This window comes from Podarcis melisellensis (assembly GCF_964234715.1).
Source record: "Podarcis melisellensis genome assembly, chromosome: 9".
NCBI classification, from domain to species: domain Eukaryota; kingdom Metazoa; phylum Chordata; class Lepidosauria; order Squamata; family Lacertidae; genus Podarcis; species Podarcis melisellensis.
In genome coordinates, this window is record NC_138541.1 from 34,739,974 (window position 1) to 34,761,840 (window position 21,867).

A 21,867-nucleotide genomic window follows, 5' to 3' on the forward strand; every position below is an offset into this window, starting at 1 on the left:
GCTGTGTGGCTATAGAATTTGCAAACTGCTGTCGGAAGAGATGTAGTGTAACATGAATTACTTATAATAGCTTTTTGTTAGTGTTGGTGAAATCCCACAATGCATAATGCAGCAGTGCTTGGAGACACTATTTCCCCTTCCTGCCCCTCTTCTCCAATAAAGCTAACCCACAATGGCTGCTGTTGTGAACAGTAATTTGCAACTTGGCAGTAATGATTCCGTTCCTAGAGTTAATAGTAAATATCTGCAAAATACAACATCTTTATGAAGACTACAAATTTAAATGAGAACTTTTATAAGCTATGAAGTTTGGGATAAGAAATCTAAGGCACAGTGTAGAAAATGGTAAAAATAATTTGCAGTCTGAGAAACCTGACAGTTGACACTTCATGGTTTTCACTGTTGTACATCTCTTTAGAGAGATCATTACTCTTTCTGTGATAAGAAAAAAATGTTAAAGGAAAGTATTGACTTGTAATTCATCCAGAGCCTTGCCCTTTGGCATATATACATCTCTGAACAAAAGAAGTTTGTCATAACTTTGTGTTAACTGTACTACAATATTTTCATGGACTAATATTTCCAAGAAAATAATTTTGCTGTCTACTACTGAGACACTCTGCTACATTACATTCAAACCATGAGCTGAATATCATGCCTAGTCTGCAAATATTCAGTGTTACCTATCTGGAAACCTTAGTATCCTATGTGCTTGTTTTTCTTCCCCTTAACTTAGCCACTTTATTATCCAGCAACCCTTCAGGAAATACTTGCTGTAGTCATGATATTCCATGGAAACTACTCTAGAATTATCCCTATTGTCTTTCAGGATGCCACATTATTTCTAAAGTGCTCTGCTAAGTGGAGATGGGCTTGGGTTAATAATTTACGCCTTTGTATTTCCTCTTCCAGTGATAGTTGGTCAACTAAAACTCTCTTAATGCTGAGATCCTACAACATAGATCACTCATTTGTGGCTTTTGTTTTTAGCAAGGATAGTATGTTTCATTATAGTTACAACTGTGTGATCTTTCAGTGACATAAATTCTGGAGGTAGGTATATAGTGGGCATCATATACACATAAAAAGTCACAGTAATCTGGTCATTACTATTTAAGCAGCATGCATGCACACCTTTTGTAGTGGGTCATTAAAAAATGATCAGTGCAACCTATAGGAAGGCAAAACCAAGGCAGCCCAGAGGCATAATAATCATATGCTGGTCGACTTGGAAACGTATTTCACTGATTTTGGTGGTACTTGCTCTGTTGTAAGCAAGTATAGGGTTGTGTTAGGTTTTTTAAAATATATTGTCCACTTAAGCAGGCAGAGGAGCTGAGCAAGGGGTGGTGCTCCATTGCACTTTGCACCCCCTGAGAAGCAAAATTAATTATGCAAAACAAGTGAAGATGGACAAAGTTGCTGGGTTTTTAGAAAAAGGAATATGAGGAGCTTGGAGGAGGGTTTCTGCTGAAAAGCACTGGCTCCAGCAGGAAAGTAGAGAACAATATGTAAATAGAAGCTACTGCTGAAAGGCTCATGTATTGCCCAGGATAGCTGATCTTTGCCATGAGCTGAAACTACAGGTAAAAAATAAGACAATGTTCCTGCATCTTTTCTAACTGTAGAAGGGCGATTCAGCAGTTCGACCTGAAGTTTCCTTTTTGGCAGCTTCCTACCAGTACCGAAATTCACTCTTCTATCTACCCAGCTGTTTAAAGGCGCAAGAGCGTGGTCTACTTTTTCACCCTTTTCCATCAGTTGTGGGAGCAACAGATCTTGGCTAGGAAGAGCCCTGTTGGTCCAGTGCCCAGCCGGAAGCTGATGTTCATGGCTTTCCCCACAGCTAATGCCAGAGGCGCTGCAAGTTTTAAAGCTTGGGGGGGGGATTGGCTTTTCTGGGAACTTTCTGCCCATCAGTCTCGCCGGGTGACTCCCGCTTGTATATCTGGGGACGAGAGAAAGAGACAGCCAGGGGTGTGAAGCGCTCTTGTACTGAGGAGACTGGCACGAGCTTAGCGCTGGCCAACAATCACAGCCAGATGGCCACTGCCGCCCCCAACCCGCCATTTAAAGCCGCGGCCATAACATCCCACTTCTCGCGAGCTTTCGTGTTCCCGTCGTCCCTGTTTTCCCCCGCTGAGGCGACCGGAAACGCCCCTTTCCACGGCCTTGCCTTTCTTCGCCTATCAGGCCCGGCCTATGCCGCGAAAGGGGCGGAGCTGTTCCTCCTACGTGGCTTAACACGCGTGAAGCGGCAGCCGCCGCCCTCAGGTGCGGAAGCGAAGCGGCTTGTCAGGGAGGGGGGAAATGGGCACGCGCGAGCGAGCGACGGGGGCGCGCGGGCCTTTTTCGTCTCTCCGCCGCGACGCGAATCCCTCCGCCAGGTTGGGCCTGAGCGACTAAGCCGCGAGTGACTCGGAGCAGCGGAAGGCGCCTTCGCGGGCCCGGAGGCGATGGCGGCGGCGGCCGAGGTGGAGTCGTCGCTGGAGCTGAGCCTGTCGAGCAGCTACGCGGGGCCGGGGACGTTGCCCCCCGCGCGCTCCCGCATCTTCAAGATCATCGTCATCGGGGACTCGAACGTGGGCAAAACGTGCCTCACTTTCCGCTTTTGCGCGGGCCGCTTCCCGGAGCGCACCGAGGCCACCATCGGGGTGGATTTCCGAGAACGCGCCGTCGACATCGACGGGGAGCGCATCAAGGTGCGGAAAGCCGAAGTCGCCTCCTCGGGCTGCTTTTCCTCTGCCAGGCTCAGAGGCTGTTCTGCCGGCTGCCTTGCAGCTGGCGCGTAGTAGATGCAAAGGGGCAGGGAGTCCAGGGCTGCTGCTGCTGCTCCTTTAACAGGTGTGTGCAGAAAAGGCAGGTGCTTTGCCTCGGCAAGCGACGTCTGCTGAGATTTCCTCTGCTGCAATACTGTTATAGGTGCAGGTGGTGAAAGATGTCTGCATTGCCACGGGTTGGACTAGATGACCCTCGTGGTCCTTTCCGACTCTATGGTCTATGACCTTTTACAACAGGCCATCTGGCAGGACAGGAGTGGGCAACTCTAGTCCTGTTGCTCATCCATGCTGTGTGGAGCTGACACACGGCCAAAAATATGGAGGTCATTTGTTATTCTTGTATCTCAGCTGCTTCCCCTGAATCAAGATTTGTGTTTGCAACAATCTGAGTAAGGTAACTTGAGGAAGCCCCCCCTGAGCTTCATCGCTGAGCCCTATAGTTGCACCTGTAAACATTCTGTTAGTTGCACCTCTGAGCCCCTTGGTCTAACTAACTGTTGTTCATGTGCTGAGTGCTGAACATGTATTAACATCACTCAGTTTTGAAGATGTGCTCATATTTAGTCAAACCTGTGGCCTATTGCATCTCTTTATCGCAGTGTTTAAATAAGCTCACAAAAGTTTGCAAACACATAACGCTAGTTTGCTAGGGCCTTGCAGAATTCTCCATCCCACCTCTAGCAACATGTGGTTTCTATGCTGGGTGCAGAGAGGTAGAGCTTCCATGCAACCAGCTGCATGGAATTCCTGGTTACCAGCTACTGCTTAAATAGAAAGTTGTGTCATCCTTATACATGTACAGTATGTTAAGCAATGACACCTCTGCTTTTTAATTGAAATGTAAGCATGCTGATTTTTAAATCACATAGATCCTAATTAAACTTAATTCTCATCTCACAATGTGAATTTCTTGGCAAGCTCTTAATTCCTGCAATACCTTCATCTACAGTAAAAGACACACAATTACTAATATTTAGTATAACTGTTTTTGAAAAGCTGATGTATAAAAAGGTGTTTGCAGGAAGCTTCACAGCAAAAGTTTTCATTTATGTTTTGTTGCTGAGATATAAAACCACTGACCTCAAAGACCCTCATGAACAGAAATCATAGCAATATAAAAGTACTGTTGAGTTAAAGTTGAAATTATGCCTTTCCACCAGCATGAGTGAAATCATTTTTTTTTCTTGTTTCTCTCCCCTTCTTGGTACATCTAGATTCAGCTCTGGGATACAGCAGGGCAGGAGCGATTCAGGAAGAGCATGGTACAGCACTATTACAGGAATGTACATGCAGTCGTTTTTGTATATGATATGACAAATATTGCCAGTTTCCATAGTTTGCCACTGTGGATCGAGGAATGCAAACAACACTTGCTCACCAATGATATACCCCGGATTTTGGTTGGAAATAAATGTGATCTGAGAAGTGCAATTCAGGTCCCTACGGACATGGCTCAGAAATTTGCTGACACTCATAGCATGCCACTGTTTGAAACATCTGCTAAAAACCCTAATGACAATGATCATGTGGAAGCCATATTTATGACCCTGGCTCATAAGCTCAAGAGTCACAAGCCACTCATGCTTAGTCAGCTACCCGATAACACAATTCACCTAGAACCTGCAGTAAAACCTGCCATGCCATGTTGGTGTTAGCTCACAGTATTTTTGTAGTCATCACTTTGGTCTGTTTGCCAGTGCTTTGAGAGTATGGTGTTGGTAATGTTCCAGTTTAGTAGAAATTACATTGAATCTGCTGGGCACTTTATTGTATGTCCTCACATCTGGATGTGTGCCACTCTTTGCACTTTGTTAACTGTATCATCTAAATTACTGAAGATTTATGGAAGTTAGATTTGTGAAGCTTGACTCTGGTCCCATTGAAGTAGCTTAGTTCTGAGATCTTTTCTCCACTAAAATAGAAATGTGTAGGTTAGGTCAAATCACTGATGCCTTTAGCATTCAATTTGAGCAGATCACGGTTCTATAGAAACCCAAAGAGTAGTATGACTTGATAATTTTAAGTGAATTACTTTTAGATAATGTTGTAAATTGATTTGTGAATTGTACTTCTATCATATGTCTTAATCATGCAATGGAATGAAGACTCGACTTGAGCACAAGTGTTAAGTCACCTCTTGCCTTCATCTCATTACTTTACCTAAACTCTAGGTTAGTTAATTATGAAAGCAAGTGAAGCTCTACGGAGTTTACTTTCTGTGTAAAGTTATGTTTGATGGCCCTCATAGTTTTGTATTCTTTATATGAGACAGAAATGACATTGGAAAAATATCCAGGGTTATCTTTTGCACAATAAAATGAAATCATGTGAATCTCATGGAACATTGGAAATTGCATTGAAAACTGAAGCTGTAGTGGATTGTTTATTTCTGATGTAACCACAAGAGATCAGAAAGTATCCACTCAATTGTGGCATTGCTCTGGAGGCGAATCCATCAATAGGAACGCCAGATCTTGTAGTTCAGATTCTCCCTAAATACTGGTAACTTTTTAAAAAGCTCTAACAAAATTCTAAAAATGTATCATTTATATTCATAACATTATGATGTAACTTAAGGTGTATTGTTTGACTTTCATTATTAGCAGTGGTTATAACCTACACAACATACAAAATGCCAAAACGTGAGAGTTGATTGGGGTGTTTTTACTACCCCAATGGAATACTATGAAGCAAATGGCCAAGGTAAAAGTCTTAGGAATGCATGGTTTATCCTACTAAAAACAAACAGTGAAATCAAATGTAGACTGCAAATAATATAGGGAAAATCATATGCTATTTTGTGTGGTTGACTCACTATGTTTTGCTTTTGAAATAGCATAAAGTAGGAGCAACTGAACTTCAGAATCTACAATTTGTAAAAAAAATAACTACTTGTGTGCCTTAGCTATGAACATATGGAAGGGGCGGTCTATATCATCTCATAGTATCAAAAATAAATACATAAAATATGAATGAAAGTGGCTGTTTTCCATAAGTAGTATTAGCAGCTTGTTTTTAGTAACAGTTAAGAGGTATCTTCAAATCTATTTGCAGCACAGAGTGTCTATCTCTAAAGTGTTTAGAGCTGAACTTACAAGATTTCTTGCTTGATGATTTTGCGTAGACATTTCTGCTATAACAACTGCCCTCCACCTCTGGGCAGCTCAAGCTAAAGGTGTAAGGGATAGGTGGGCTTTCCTGTGTTCATTGTGTAACATGCACTACTGGCACAAGCCTTCCAGTACTGAGTAATTGGCAAGTGGAGAAATCCTGGTGCCTTTCTTCATCTCCTTGCACAAATATAGCTCCAGCCTTGTATATCTATTGTTGCTAATTAGGACCATCACCCATTAAAGAAAGGAATTTGAGCTTTTATTGACTAATAAAATATTAAAGCTGCAAATATTGAGGAAGGGATAAAACAGTTCTGTAGAAAATGGCATACATTATTTGTGTGAATGACAGATAATGGGGATTGATTTTAATTACATTTAATCTTTGTACTCTTGCTCTTCCCTCCACTTGGAAAGCTCAAGTTGCTAACAGTAACATGTTATTAGAATTCTGCTAGCAGTGGCTGCTACCTGGTGTTTTTTAAGTATTAAAAACAAATATTTTACAAATCAATCAATGTTAATCAACTAGGACAGCAGGAGACAACATGGTGCCCTCTAGATGTTGTGGATTACAACTGCCATCATTCCCAGTCAGCTTGACCAGTGAACAGGGATGGTGGTACTTGTAGTCCGAAACATTTGGAGGCTACCACAATGGCTGTTTCGGAAGTAAGCATTACAAACCTTAGTATGAGTGAACCTTGTGTAGGAGTTAATCTTAACTCTGTTGTTCAGTACCATATTGTAACCTTTTTGATCCTCATTCTTCATTTATTTCACATGTGTCCTACATTTCACATTTTGTGGTAGCTTACGCATAACTTTTGGTTACATAAAAAGGGAAAGCAATGAAATTCAAGATACCGTTACATATTATTCTAAGAGAATGGAGTATCAGTATTATAGGCTAACACTTAAAGAACAATTTACTTAATATTCCAAATCCAATTTGCTTGTATCTACTGTGTGCTGCTTATTAAATGTCTTACTAAGTTTTAACCTTTACTGTAATGTTATTGAAGGCAGACATATTAGTACAATTACTGTAATTGTAATTGCCAAATACTAGGTGCTATTCTGTTGTACATTAACATAGTGAAGTATATAACACTAGCTTTTATGTTTAGGAAAATCTATTGATTGCACCTTAATCAGTAAAATGCAAGGAACACAATCCACTTGCATTGTGGGCCAAATGTGTGAGAGGATTGTGTCCAAGTTTATATAGGATTATTATTATTTTGCTTATAACCAGAAGTGACAGGGTTTTTCTTGTTTAGTTCTTCTACAACACTTGAAAAAGGGAAGTTCTTTTTACTCTGTCTTGTGTCTTTACTTTTGGTTTACGCACTTTCTAGAAACCATTTATTTAATACGAAGACTCTTCAGTGATTTTTAATGAAAAAATGTACATAAAAGTATATTTCTAAAATATTTCTCAAATATAGTTTACACTCCTCTTTAGAGGACTCACCTGTTTACTTCATTTTCTTAATCCATTTAAGTAAAAGATAGCTTTTAATGTAATTATGATGTGTGCATTAAATCATATCCTAAAGAAAGTAAAAAATATAAACCAGGGTTCTATAATCAGAAGGAAGAGGGTGTTGAAGAATAAATCATGTGGACACAACATATAGGACAACATCCCTGTATTTCTCCCAGGATAGGTCTGGTAACTAATGTTGGATTTCACCCATAAATACTGATGAAATGGTTATTTTGAAACTGTTTAAACTGCTATAGTATGGTATAGAATTGTTCTATCTTATTATTGCAAAATAACATTGAGCATTGTCATCTTATCAGCACCGGTTACGTTGATAGTATCTTAAACAGAGTGTTGTCAATCCAAAATGCTTCCCCATTTAATAATGCTTTACCTACAAAATGTCAATTGTTCTTTCTAAAAGCAAAAGGAAAGATTTATTTAAATTACCACAAGTACGTGCCACTGTCTTTAATAAATGCTAGCAAGTAAAATTCTGCTTTTGTCTCATTTTTCCCCACTGTAATTGCCTGTCAGTTAGAAACATTCACATTGTTATGAGTGTTGTGAAGCTTCCATGTCCTGAAAGATTCTTTGCTTGCCTCAGGCAGCTACACCTATGGCTATTTAAAAAGTGTTTTATTTCTGGAGTTATATGTGTATTTGTCTTTAAAAAATGAATCTGTGGAAGAGAACCAATGGGCAAGATGGGATATGTTCAAATTGATTTCTTTAGTTTAGGCCAGATGGAGCATATGATATGAAAGCTGATGCCTCTTTAATGAAATACTAATTCCATACAAAACACAATCCATAAATTCTAACAGGGGGCATTGGTGAAATCATTGGAGTAGAGTGCATTGGCTAATATTCACAGTATTTAGCTGCCCACTCTTTGCTTTCTGTGCTAGCAGTGAAACCAGTTACCACACGGAATCTTATGATTTCTGCACACCATTCTCATTTGAACAAGCAAATTTGCATTTGGAAGACTCATTTGCCCATGACAATTTTTCTGGTTCAAAGGATGCTTGCTATTATTGAAGATTCTGTTGCACAGCAGGAGTCAAATAAACACCATGGGGCGAAATTAAAATTTATGAAAATAGAATTAAGTTTATTAACTGTACAGAAAATAGGTCACCAGTCTTGAAATTCTGAGGATCTCTTCAGAGTGGTCAGTCATTTCTTAACTTTTAAGAATTGTACAAACGTCTCAGTAACGTTCTTAAGTTATAAAGAGCTTTTAAAAAACCTTATTCTCCTAGAATTTATATTTAAGTCATCCTGATATACGGAGGTGGTTTGGGCACATCATCATCAGCTTCCATATCTAAATCTGAAAGTTTTACAGGAGAATTAAAAATTGTATCCACTTGACCTAGAATAGAAAACACACACAGTGAGCATATGTAGCTGCAGAAAGCAAACTTTGCCTTGATTACATGTGCTAGTTACATGCAGACTAGACCAGTGTTTCCCAACCTTGTGCCTCCAGATGTTTTTGGCCTACAACTCCCATCATCCCTAGCTAGCAAGACCAGTGGTCAGGGATGATGGGAATTGTAGTTCAAAAACAGCTGGAGGCCCAAGGTTGGGAAACACTGGACTAGACTATTGTAATACACTGGTTGTACATGGGGCTGCCTTTGAAAATGGTTTAGAAACTTGCACTGGTGCAGAAGGTAGCTGCCCAGATTCTTGCAGGGATCAGGCATTGGAAACACCTAATACCCGTATTTTACCAATTGCATTATCTGCCAATTCGTTTCTGGGCCCCATTTAAAGGACTGGTTTTGACACTTAACCTAGCCCTAGACAATGTAGGGCTTTGTTTGAAGGACAGCCTACTCTCTCAGAAATCTGCCCAGGACGGAACATTGGCTTCAGAGGCCTGGCCTATCTATTATTGTGGGCACCAATGAGACATATTTTTCTGTCTTCCTCCCAAAGAATATTACCAGGGCTTTATTATCTTTTAATTTTTTCTGTTCTACCCCACTATTGATTAAAAGAGCTATGTTGGGTTTTACAGTTCAAAATTAATAAGAACAAATTAAACTAAAACCAGCAGTAAAGTAATGTGCTGGATTTTATTTTTAACCACTACTGCCTAGTTTTTGTAATTGTAGTTAGATTGCTTTTATGGAAATGGCTTTTAATTATTACGATGATTTTAAATAATATTTATATAGCCCAAATGTCTTCCTTACATATTCATTATTTGACTTACATATTTAGTAAATCCGAAATTAATTTTCAAGTAAAACAGTGAGAACACCTACATACCAGATGGAATGCAAACTAATTCCGCAATTTGTAGCTGGTCTTCATTAGATTCTAGCCGTTCCTAAGAATGAAAGCATGAGATTGCTAAATAGGTTCACCTGAGAATAGTACTGATCTTAGAATGTGCAGTCTTCGAGACAAACACGGTTTCATTTTGTAATTTGGTTACCAAAAGTAATTGCAATGGTATAATAATGAACAAGACTAAAAATAAAAAGTTCTGCAGTTCAAGAAAAAGAAGCTATTCATCATATAATGCCCAAGACAGTTTACTGTATTTTCCTTTACAAAAGTATTTCTTAATTTTTTTGCAGCTACCATCATCATAATTAAGATATTTATTTCAAACCATTTACATTTAATAAACCTGATAACAAGCTGAACAAACATATCTAAGAGATGCATAAATATGGCAGTTATCAAAAAATGAGAGGTCATCCTTAGAAGTGGTATATGCTACATAATTGGCAAATCTTAAACACAATGGGTGGTATTCACTCAGGGTACACTGACTGAAATTAATGGAACTTACTTAGTCAAGCTCATTAATTTCAAAGGATCTACTCTGAATTAAACTTAGCTGAATACCACCCATAGAACTTTGAACCTAGTAAAAAACATTTCATGCACACACCTGTCAAGAAAAACATGCAGAAGGGGCAGTTATATACAATTTATACCCCACTCTTTAGGAAGTGCACAGAAGCTTATATAAGGATGGCAGTTATTTACCATCAAAGCACTGATGAGGTTCATAGCTGTTTAGTGTATACAGTGCTATAATATGAGGTGTCCACAAATCATTTTTTTCCAAATGACAATTCAAAAAATTAGTTTTGTGTGCATTTTGGGCTTAACTAGTTGAAGGGGGGCGGGTTAAGGAAATACGGCAATGTCATATCAAACTGTCCAAAAATGTTTTTACAGAATCCCAAAAGGCTTTCCTTCCCAGTACAAGACAAGTAAACCCACCATTTTTAATGGCAATGTTGCTACTTACAAGTCCAGTGACACTGTCATAGCATGAACAACATGGAAGACTTCGGCAACTCAAATAAGCAATAATCAGCACAATAAAAGCGCTGAAAAGCGATGCAATCAGTAGTGTGATGTTGGCTCCTTCTACAAGTTTACCAAGCACAAATGCCTGCAACACAGAAAATGAGCACACACACCCTTTATCCAACCTTAGGAGTGGTGTGGGTATTGTTTTTTAAAACACCTGGAAATTCTCTTTTTTATATTTTAATTATTTTACATGAAAAGGAATGACAAGTGAAAACCAACAATAAATAGTAACTGATAAATAGTTGAGGAATATATGATTTATACATATATACAAACTGATGGTGTCAATTAATATCCTCAAATTGCATGTATAAAATTAAAGTAATATATAAAAGGCAGGCCAAACCCTGATCTGCCCCCAGTGCCTGTGGGAGGCATCCTTTACTATGGAACTCCCAACAATACCTGCCATAAAAGGCATTTCAGGACCAAGAAGGGGGCAGTTGAGCAATCCAATGATTTTGCCTCTGCTGTGCCAGCCTGGACCTTGTTCAGTAAAGAAACACACAGAGAGATTTTCCTGCACCATCTTCTGCCCTAACTGATGTGAGTGACAGGCCTTTGGGTGTGCTAGTTACTCTGTTGCTCCTAAAGTGTGTGCAATGTATTCAAAAGGGCAGGAACTGGATAGTTTGATACTTACAACGGCTGGGTGATGATAAGAGGACACATCGTCAAACCCTTCATATTTTTCACCATACTCTAATGTTATAGATGTATAGATGATTACAAGTAGAGTGACGAAGCAGGAAAATACAGAAGCAATTATCATTGCATTCACCTGTACAAAAGGTATGGGGATAGAGAAGACCAGAGTTAAATTTGGGCTTCAAGTCAAAGGATGAAAAATAGTTCCCCGTATGCCTCTTATGCAATCTTTGTACACTACAGTAATTTATTTTCCAGAGTCTTTGGGGGAACATGCATTCACAATACAATTTCCGAAATGTGGGTATGAATCAGTGAAAATCAAACCTTTCCTTTCCTAATTAAATACTGTAAATGGAAATCAACATACTTAACTGTGTTATATTTCATCCTGTGTTTTTAGGGAGTGTGTGCAGGTGTTTGCTGTTTTAAGCCCATTTCCACACATGCCTTTCTTGGAAGCCAGATCCATTTAAATGTATGAGACTTTCTTAGAAGCAATAAAGCGGCCAGAAAGAATACATTTGAACAAAAAGTACTGAGCAAAGATACCTGTGGATTTGGGCAACCAACAGAAGGGATGTTACCAAGGCAGCCAAGAAACCAGATAGGTAGAAACCATTCAGATTTTCTAGGAAAGCAGCATAGTGTATCAAAATAAGTTAAGTGGGGAATGTTGTGCTGCATTCATTAGAAAGAGATTGGCTGACCCGGCTGCTGGTCTGTTCTGGTCCGCTTCTGAGTGAGCAAAGGACCCCTCCAGGAATCACACAAAATCACACAATTTGACATTACCATCTAGTCTAGATTTGAGAAGGTGATGGTGACCAGTTGCAGCAGAAAAAAGATGGTCAGCTGCTGTGTTTTTCCAGCAGGTTTTAGGCTTAACTAAGACCCATTTCTACTTCAGCCATTACACTCATCACCCAAGGTCAGTTAATGCTCATGTATGGATGATGTGCATGGATCTTTTAAACAACCATGTCTGGGAACTCCAATTATGGGTGTTTAAAAACATGCCCCCAAACAACCATTGTGCTTGCTATGTAAAGGGTATTGAAGGCCAAAGGTGGAAAAGGTAGTTAGGAATTTTATTCCCTCCCCTTTAACATAAATAAAAATTTTACATATGTATAGATAAAAGTTGTGCCGTGTATTCTAAAACATGCATATTCTTACCTTTCAACTGTAATGTGTTACTGCAATCCAGCCATTTGGAGCAACACAGAGAGAATGATTGATGAATTTAGAGACAGACTGAAGAAATTTTGAACTGCTGTTGAAGTGGTCCTCCTTGAGACCTTTAATCTGTTGTGGATTTTAAACTCTAAACCCCAAAATCTTACATGTATGATCACTTTAATTGTAGCCTATGATGTATAGCTCCAAACACTTCAGGGCAGAGATTGGAGTTTGTTGTTGCTTTTTGTTGGCATCCATCTGTCTCGGACAATGGAGTGTGCCTTCGGGGGGTGAAATCAAACCACCGTGCAGCACCAAAGTGACCTCCCAGGGGTGCAAGCCTGGGCAGTGTGTATGGGGGTCCTGGGCTACCCATATGATAAGAACCTCCATCTCGGCCTTGTTGACGTGGTCCCAAAGGAAAGTAGAGCAATATGTTTGGCACCAGCTTGGCTGCAGGAGTTGCTGGAAGGAGGCATACAATGCCATCCAACCATCTTAGGGACTTCACTCCAGATTTTTGTAGGGTTTACTCTTTAGCCTTTTCTTTTCCCAAATATACCCTGCAAGGCAGCGGACATTTAGGATCAGAGTTTTTCTTCTCCTAGATGGGCTACCTTCCCACGTTGACGAGCCCCATCTGCCCCTCAGACGTGAAGTAAAAGTTATGTAAATAAAAGGTGTATGTATTTATTACTTATAGAAAGCCGGCTGTATGATTTGTCCCCATCCACTTTAAACAAAATACAATAGAAACATACCAAAACAGGATTCTTTCTCAGTGAAGAAAACAAAGCCATAATTCCAGGAATAGCCATAAACTACAAAACAAAAGGTAAAGGGGATTAAGTTGGGGTGGAATACCCAACTTTAGCATATAAAAAGAAGTGAAAAAACATTAACTTCAGGAAGATGAAAACAAACTAGATTTTTTATTTTATAGTTTAAACTGATTATTACTTGTTACATCCTTGTAAACCATTTATATATGATTGTAGTTAAGCAGTGTATAAATATAAATACACTGGTTGGCAAGTGGTTTCTAAGACACCAGCTCCCGATCAACAACCAGCAGATCTATGAAGCACAAAGGCTGAACGTGGTTTATTCCATAATAAGTAAACATCTTTCCTTTAGGCACGATTTCAGAGAAGGTCATTTTGACACCAGAGGGGGAACGTAATTGTTCAGCTGGCTGTTAAACGTGGGCTCAAGATTCTTGGTCAATTTCACCAGATGCTTTTTCTTATACAGGTGAAAATGTGATTGACACATGAGGATAGTAATGTAATCGACGGCTATCAGATCACTAGGCAAGGGCAAGGAGTTGGGTATGTGAAACACTCGAAGTGTAAATCATACATTCACCCATTGCATTTCTAACATTAGCTTGGGACCCAAGAAAAGAAAAAGTAAAAAAAAAATTCTTACAGCAAAGTGATTGTACCGTAGTAAAATGCTTCCACTAAATTATTCAAAGTCACTACTAACAGTCCCAACTGCTTCTTGCTTGTAGCATCACCACCACAGCTCCCATGTACCACCCCCAAATAGTGTTTGTAATTACTACAATCAGCTAGTAGAATCAGAACAGTTCAGCTTCTGCAGTGCAATTTTCTCCCAGAAATCATTCACTTTTCTCAGTCCTATTCTCTCCTGAAGTAAAGTAGGGGTCCTACAAGTATCATCTGTGAGAGTTCAGAACTTAACTGGTTAAGTTGTTCTGAGTGTGCGTCACATTCCGACGTCAGTTTTAGAAGCTGAGGAGGAGCTTGTTTCCTGTACGTTCAGTTCTCTCTGTGTGTCTGAGAGAGAGAGACATGTTTGCAATGGCTGCCAGCAGTGATGGACTTTGTTGCTGAAATGTTTCAATAAAGAGCTGTAAATAGACGGAGCTGTCTGTGTATGCTTGCTTGAAGGAAGTAAGACTGCTTTACACCGCTGTGTGCACTACTCTGCTAAAGCCGTGGCTGAGAAGACAGCAGAGTTGCGCAGCTAGAAGGAAGCGGCTGGACGCCGGAAGGCCACGGTTCATCGATCAAGCTTGGCAGATCGATATCGCACAGGTTATGGAGGGGCAGAATGATCTTTTCATTCTTAAAACGTCTCTTGGGGGTGAGGAGAAGGCTGAGAAAGCACAAGCGTTGCGTGCTACAGTTCCCAATCAGCGTACTATAATTCCCGCTCATGCCACATGTGCATGCGTATGGCATCAGAGAACAATTCATGGGTCGGTAGAGGACTTGCAGACTCTGCCTGAGGTTGCCAAGGGGTGTAGAATTAAAAATTGTGGAAGTGCCATTAATTGTGACACTTGCAGACAGGCAAAGGTAAGAGGGTGCAGTTACCCAAAGGTGGAAAGGGTAACCACTAAACCCTTTGAGCTGGTACACATAGATTTGTTCAGTCCTGTTGAGGAAAAGAGTCTGGGAGGAGCCAGGTTTCTGCTAACGGTTCAAGACAGTTTTTCGCAGAATTCCTGGAGTTTTGGTCTCAAATCCAAGGAGGATGCAGCACAGCTGATCAGGAGCTGGATTGAGGAGGTAGAACAGAGGTTCTCCACCAGGGTGAGAGCAGTCACTAGTGACAGAAATGCTAGGTACACTGGTTCTGCTTTGCAGAAGTTCTTTCACAAGAAAGGGATACGTCACACAGTTACAGATCCCCAGCAAAGGGGGGGGGTGGCAGAGCTGAGGAGTGAAGCTCTGGTTCAGGTTGCACAGGTGATGCTAACAGAAGCTAGGTTACCTCCAAAGTTTTGGCTGGAGGCAATTAGGTGTGTGTGTTTCACCTGGAATCGTGTCTACAACTCACTGGTAGGTGACACACCGTACTCTCTGTTGAATGGCAGAAAACCCCAGGTTCACTTTCTGCGCAAGTTTGGTTCATCTGCGGTTGTCCCTGTGCCTAAGGCTTTGCAAGGGCCAGATGGAGCCAAGTTCCAGAAAATGATCTTCTGTGGGTATGAGCCAGAGGCTTGTGCATGGCAGTTTGCTTACCCATCAGGTGATCAGAGTAAGGTGCTGATCAGTAAACACGCTGAGTTCTTTGAGCAGGATGAGAGGCCAAAGATTGTTGTCCAGCGTGATCTTCTCTCAGAATGTCTCTCTGATCCAGAGGACAGTTCTGATGAGGAGGAAGGAGGGGCTGAGGCTGCTGATGACGACCAGGTCACTGACCAGGGTCAAGAGCAGGATGGAGCATCTCCACAAGTTGCTAAGAGAGTGCCCAAAAGTGAGCCTAGTTCTCCTGTGAGTGTGATGGAAAGGATTCGAAGACGCTTTAAGTCAGAGGGGGAATCCCGTGATGCAGAGGACACACCTGCTGCTGATCAAAGTGAGTCAGGGGAAACTCCTGAGTTTGTACCCAGGCGGTCCAGTCGCACAACAAAGGGTATTCCACCTGAGAGGTACCAGGCCACAGGTGCATGGGTAAGTTTCGCACAGTGCGATTCTGAGAGTTGTGAGGTGGTTCCACAGTTGCCTGACAGGGACGCCAAGAGAGGGCGCAAGGCATTGGGGAAGGGATTGATCTCACAGAGTTTTGCTGAGGATGTTCCACAGGTGCAGTCGGAATCCAACGCAAGAGGGGGTGTGAGAGTTCAGAACTTAACTGGTTAAGTTGTTCTGAGTGTGCGTCACATTCCGACGTCAGTTTTAGAAGCTGAGGAGGAGCTTGTTTCCTGTACGTTCAGTTCTCTCTGTGTGTCTGAGAGAGAGAGACATGTTTGCAATGGCTGCCAGCAGTGATGGACTTTGTTGCTGAAATGTTTCAATAAAGAGCTGTAAATAGACGGAGCTGTCTGTGTATGCTTGCTTGAAGGAAGTAAGACTGCTTTACACCGCTGTGTGCACTACTCTGCTAAAGCCGTGGCTGAGAAGACAGCAGAGTTGCGCAGCTAGAAGGAAGCGGCTGGACGCCGGAAGGCCACGGTTCATCGATCAAGCTTGGCAGATCGATATCGCACATCATCCACTCTCCCAATTAGCCCCACCCACTAAAAACACCAGCTTCACCTATGGATGCCCCCTTCTTTAAACTTTACTAGATAAATGATATCTCCATGTTCAAAAGCAATATATTTCTGAATATCAAATGTGGAAAACAAACATGTCGCCCTCATAAGTTCCTGCAGGCAACAATGTAAGACAGGGCCTTCTTGTTAGCAGCCCCACAATTATGGAATTTCTTCTAACTCACAATTTGAGTTTTCAACCCCAGGTGAAAAATCACTTATTTGTCCAGAGTTTTGGAGGCATCTACCGTACTACACTGTTGATTTGGATTTCTCTTGGTTTTAATGTAACCTGCTTAGGGATTGCCTTGGCATTGAAGAACAGGTAAAAGTAGTTTAAATACATAAACAGAAAAAACTTCCCATTGGCATTTGACTGGCCGCAGCTGGACATGGAGCGCTGGAGAAGATGGAGATAAGCAACTAGCCTAAGACCACAAGCCATATGAAGTGCAAACACCATAAATCAATTCCCCCTTCCAGTTAATTTACCTCCAAAAAACATTAAATTCTCCTATGTTTCCCAAGAGAAATAAAAGTCCTCATTCCTCTCTCACCCAGACTAGTCCAGAGCATTCCTTCTGTGAACCTGATCCTCAGCTCCCCCACTTCCAAATTAAGGAGATGCAAGTCAGAAATCAAAGGCAGCTGCAGTCACACTTGCCCTCTAGGCTAGGCTTCCTCAACCTCAGCCTTCCAGGTGTTTTTTGCCTACAACTCCCATGATCCCTAACTAGCAGGACCAGTGGTCGGGGATGATGGGACTTGTAGTCTCAAAACATCTGAAGCTTGCTCTAGGCTCTTACCACAAACTAGGCCAGCACTCAGGGACGGCCCAAGGTGTTTCAGCACCTGAGACGAAATGCCCTGCTGTCACCCCTGCAATGGGGGAAGGACTCTTTAAGGGCTTCTTCTCAGCAACAGGGGTCTCCCAGCAGCTGGGCAAAGCCCCACCACACTGTCCAGCAGAGCAGGGAGATCTGCTGGCTTGTGGAATATAGAACCACAAGTTCTCTAGAACAGTGAACAAATTCCCTGTATTATACCAAATTGTACAACCCTCCCTGCTGTACTTCCGACATCTACTGAATACTTCTTTTTATTGCAGCAGGCATTTCAATTGAAGTTTGATTTTATAGCTTTATAGTTTATACATTGTTAATAAAAAGGGGTGGGGGGTAGAATTTATATAGCTTACCACTCCAGCCCAGATGGGTATCCTAGATTTGCTCAGTGCCGAGTCCCTTCTGAAAGCACCATCGATTAATCCACCGATGATACAAACTGTAGCACAAGCTATCTGGAGGAGCCCCAACAGAACCATACTTTTCTGATTGAAGATGAAATATCTGTAGCGATCCATTTCAGCTAATCCACCAATTGCCACGTCTGTTCAAACTGGGAAGAAGCACGGAGGGTGTTCAAGAGAATGCTGCCCTTGTGGCTTTTCCTGAACAGAAGATGCAAGAAAACTCATAAGCACTTCAACAAGCATCATCTGACAAATTGTTCACATGCCATTCCATTAATAGTATGGACAATCTTCCAATATCCAGACACATTAAGCTTCGGATTCTCTGCATATGGAGAGCGCTGGACAACTTTATCCAGTAAATATGTATTTAGAAAACAAAACAAAAAAAAACTTAAATGGGCTGGGATGGTGGCATTTTTTTAAAAAACAAAGACATATTTATATCTTTAGGAGATCCCTATATTTGATATCACTATAGAAAACATGGAACTTTCAGGTTTAAAATATACTGATGCAAATTTCAAATCGTTCATTTGTGCCCATGTTTCCAAATAACAAAAGACACAAGCAAACAAAATTCCAAATAATACAGATTTCTTCCTTATCTTCACACTTCCATTATATGCAATAGATATCACCAGGAAAATACATTAGAGCTTTCAAAAATGAGAGAATCTGCAGACACAAGACTGTCAAGAAGAAATAGTTCTGTGCTTGCTGTGTGTTTGAGCCTTCCACCAGAGTTTTGTTCTAGAGAATGGCTGGAAACAGATTTGCAGCTGAAAGGTCAGAGAGCACTGTGAGTTGGCTGAAGAATCTTGAAGTACAGACTCTCTTGGGAGATTTGGTGTAAGATAATGGATAATGCTATGAAAGAGCACCTGTTTGCCTTCATTTCTGCTTTGCTTTTCGCTTGTAAATAAGCTAAATATTATGAGGACACCCTCCAGAGCTCTTCTGTCCCAACAAACCCAGACACTGTAGCCATATCTTTGATACTTTTTTGTGGGATAACCAATCTCATATAACCGACATGCTTAAGTCTAATTAATGCATGGAGGGCTTAGCTCACCTTAGAAGCGACTAGGTAATCAAACTTTTGTTTCCCTGCAGTCTACTTGAGAAACTCACTATGTGAAGAGCTTGTGCTGGTCTCGCTCAGCCGCATGGCTCTTTCAAGACACTCATATTCACATATTAATAATTTAGGAACTTTCACCACTGCAACTAAGCCAGGTTTTACTGCCTGTGCAACCTTTTCTAAATGCTGTATGGAAAAGCACATGAATCTGACCTTTGGAGAGTTTGTAAGTAAACCATTTTAACTTACCAAACATGTGGTAGTTTTCTATGCTAGGAGAAGAGGGGCGTTTTAGAACTCCCAATCGCCTATTTTAAAGGTTTAACAGTCTATATTTCCACGTTTTACTTAGCAGCATATTTTGTTATTTTAAATCTGCTGGGGTTCTCTCACCAAAGAGTATCTGCCCTAAACTTTATCTTGGCATCCAGCAATTCTCCATTCACATATATGTATTTTTTCCTTGCACCAACACTTCTCACCACACAGCAGTGGTGCAGTTAGATAAAGTCTTGTCCCAAGGGCACCACTGCCACTCTGGGAAGTGCAGTGCCATTATCAATTTTGAGGAATAGTCATTGATCTAAGGAAAGTAAAGCAGCTGTACTTCTCTTCCTGCTCCCGCCCCATACAAGTGAGCTACTGGCAATGGAAATATCTCTGTTAGTCTGTTGCAGGAAACACAAGAGCCTTCTGGCACCTTGAGTATTACCTAATTGACCAAGAAGTCCAATTTCCCCACATGTGGCTTGAATTGAAATAATGGGCTTTTATTCTTCTTCAAGTGTCAATTAAAGCAAACATTATAGCACAACTAACTTGTCATAAGGACTACTTTGTATCTAACCATTTTATATACTGTATGTTTCCAGCATTAATCTTGTCATAGTGTGTATTTTTTGCCATTTCATTTCCCATTTAACCTGTCTTACAGTTTTCCCTCCTCCACCATACACGTATATAAAAATTATACCTATTCCTGCCAATTTAGGAGAACATGCATCTGATGAAGTGGACTCAGGTCTGCAAAAGCTTGGACCATAATATATCCATTAGTCTCCAAGTTGCCACAAGACTGTTGTTTTGGCACTGGCATGTGAAACTTGCCACGAGAAAGGGCAGCTCCAAGCTCCACACTCGAAGGATGAATTGTGTGTTGCATAATAGGAGGCACTGTTATTGCTGATCTCTCTTACAGAAGTCCCCACCACCACTATCGAAAGCTAAGTTTGTGAGCAATCCTTCTATTTTTTTTTTTTTTTGTTTTTAAAGTGATTAGATATTTCAGAGTCTACAGCCGCAGAGTTATTTGTTATGGAACATGGGAAGTGGAATACTCTAAGAGTTCTGTGTGTGATTGCAAAAGGAGGGGGGAAAGTCAGTGGACTTTAAACACTTCATGCAGGAGAAGCAGATGAGAAGAGGGAAGGAGCAGTTCAATTTCAGGTGCACAGGAAGGGCAATTTATCAAAGCGGAATTCAACTCGTTTGCTCTCTTTGGAAAGTACCTGGCTGCCTAACCTCAGCTCGCTCGCTCACTCCCTCGGGCAATGAAGAGGAAGTTGGAGAAAGAGGAGACTTGAGCAGTTTGCACCTCAGGGCAACCACAGAGGAAGGAAAGCAAAACATACGCAATCCCAGAGTAGAAGAGAAAGGCACTTACTTACCTCAGCCAGCTTTACCTCTTCCTCTTTATGAGAGACCCCTAGACAGGTGCGCTGGGGTGGGGATGAGTCACCCAGGGGCTGGCTCTGCCTTGAAAGCCCCATGCAGCTCTCACTGCAGCCTGCCCCACCCCTCTGTTGTTTCAACCAGCCCAACCCTCTGCAGGTGACAACCTTCCTTGTTGCCTCCCCGCTGCATGCTTTAACTCCTCATGTGCCGCCCTGTGGAAGTACTGGCTCCTCAAACAACCTAGGTTGATGGAGGGCACTTGGGAAGTTCCCCAAAGATGGCTTTTAACCGCTGTGTGTGTGTGTGTGTGCGTGCGTGCACGCGCGTTGTGTTAAGCAGGGCTTACCCTGCTGGATAGTAAATTCTTATATTCTTACAATTTTGTGTCAGTTTATATAGACCTAGGTTACCATAGCCACACCCTTTTGCTTCATATTTCAGACTCATCTCTAACTATTGAAGATAAATGAAAGTGAGATGGGATGGATTAATAATAATAATAATAATTTATTAATACCCCACCCATCTGGCTGGGTTTCCCCAGCCACTCTGGGCAGCTTCCAACAAAATATTAAAATACTGTAATGCATCAAACATTAAAAGCTTCCCTAAACAGGGCTGCCTTCAGATGTCTTCTAAAAGTCTGGTAGTTGTTGTTCTCTTTGACATCTAGTGGGAGGGCGTTCCACAGGGCGGGCGCCACTACCGTGAAGGCCCTCTGCCTGGTTCCCTGTAACTTGGCCTCTCGCAGTGAGGGAACCACCAGAAGGCCCTCGGCACTGGACCTCAGTGTCCGGGTAGAATGATGGGGGTGGAGATGCTCCTTCAAATATACTGTATGGTCCATATAAGTATAATTGGTAAAGAGAGAAGAGCCTGTTTATCTCTGTTACCTGAGAGATTTCTTCAGTAAACAGTTACGTTACTCATGTGCATGCCTTATGGGTTAAGATGAACCAGGAGAGAGGTTTGCTTAACTGTTTCTGTCTCAGTCAATTTGTCTGTTCAAAATCAACCAGAAATAACCAAGTGCTATTTTGCATGGATTTAAATGAAAGGGTGGGCTGGGGGGAGGGTAGGAGAGAGATTATAATGGCCACTCACCCTTCTCAGGTGGGTGGCGGTTGCAGACCTTTGCCCCACCCACCATCCCCAGCAACAGAAGCCCACTTGTGGCTGGCTATTAAGGAATGCTCTGGCCACCAGAAAGTCAAGATAAAATGGGCCAATTAGAGGCCCTGCTAGAGAGGCAAAATAACACAATTGTGTA

The 21,867-nt window shown here is 41.4% G+C and overlaps 2 protein-coding genes across 4 annotated transcripts; one reads left to right on the plus strand and one right to left on the minus strand.

Annotated features, from left to right (window-relative positions):
• Positions 1-2,243: 2,243 nt before the first annotated feature.
• RAB33B (RAB33B, member RAS oncogene family) lies at positions 2,244-7,879 on the plus strand. The gene is made up of 2 exons (XM_081926226.1): positions 2,244-2,702; positions 3,995-7,879. The coding sequence occupies exons 1-2, from the start codon at positions 2,457-2,459 to the stop codon at positions 4,433-4,435; spliced, it is 687 nt and encodes a 228-aa protein (XP_081782352.1). The 5' UTR covers positions 2,244-2,456; the 3' UTR covers positions 4,436-7,879.
• Positions 7,880-8,475: 596 nt separating this feature from the next.
• LOC309378196 (uncharacterized protein) lies at positions 8,476-21,588 on the minus strand. Of its 3 annotated transcripts, none has more exons than XM_081926230.1 (7): positions 21,491-21,588; positions 17,786-18,037; positions 13,334-13,393; positions 11,386-11,523; positions 10,675-10,821; positions 9,675-9,735; positions 8,476-8,766 (listed from the first exon to the last, which is right to left on the minus strand). In XM_081926230.1, the coding sequence occupies exons 2-7, from the start codon at positions 17,948-17,950 to the stop codon at positions 8,663-8,665; spliced, it is 675 nt and encodes a 224-aa protein (XP_081782356.1). In that variant the 5' UTR covers positions 17,951-18,037; positions 21,491-21,588; the 3' UTR covers positions 8,476-8,662. The 3 variants fall into 3 exon arrangements, with proteins under 3 accessions (XP_081782356.1, XP_081782354.1, XP_081782355.1); XM_081926228.1 differs by lacking the exon at positions 21,491-21,588 and adding an exon at positions 20,591-20,747; XM_081926229.1 differs by lacking the exon at positions 21,491-21,588 and adding an exon at positions 20,587-20,733.
• Between the last annotated feature and the right edge of the window lie 279 nt (positions 21,589-21,867).

Bases quoted from the DNA above. Each gene is read 5' to 3' on its own strand.
- RAB33B (XM_081926226.1), top strand. From the start codon at position 2,457: ATGGCGGCGGCGGCCGAGGTGGAGTCGTCGCTGGAGCTGAGCCTGTCG. The intron at 2,703-3,994 runs GTGCGGAAAGCC...TGGTACATCTAG, and splicing joins TCGACGGGGAGCGCATCAAG to ATTCAGCTCTGGGATACAGC.
- LOC309378196 (XM_081926230.1), bottom strand. From the start codon at position 17,950: ATGGATCGCTACAGATATTTCATCTTCAATCAGAAAAGTATGGTTCTG. The intron at 13,394-17,785 runs GTAAGCTATATA...TTTGTTTTGTAG, and splicing joins TACCCATCTGGGCTGGAGTG to TTTATGGCTATTCCTGGAAT. The intron at 10,822-11,385 runs GTAAGTATCAAA...TCTGTGTTGCAG, and splicing joins CTTATCATCACCCAGCCGTT to GCATTTGTGCTTGGTAAACT.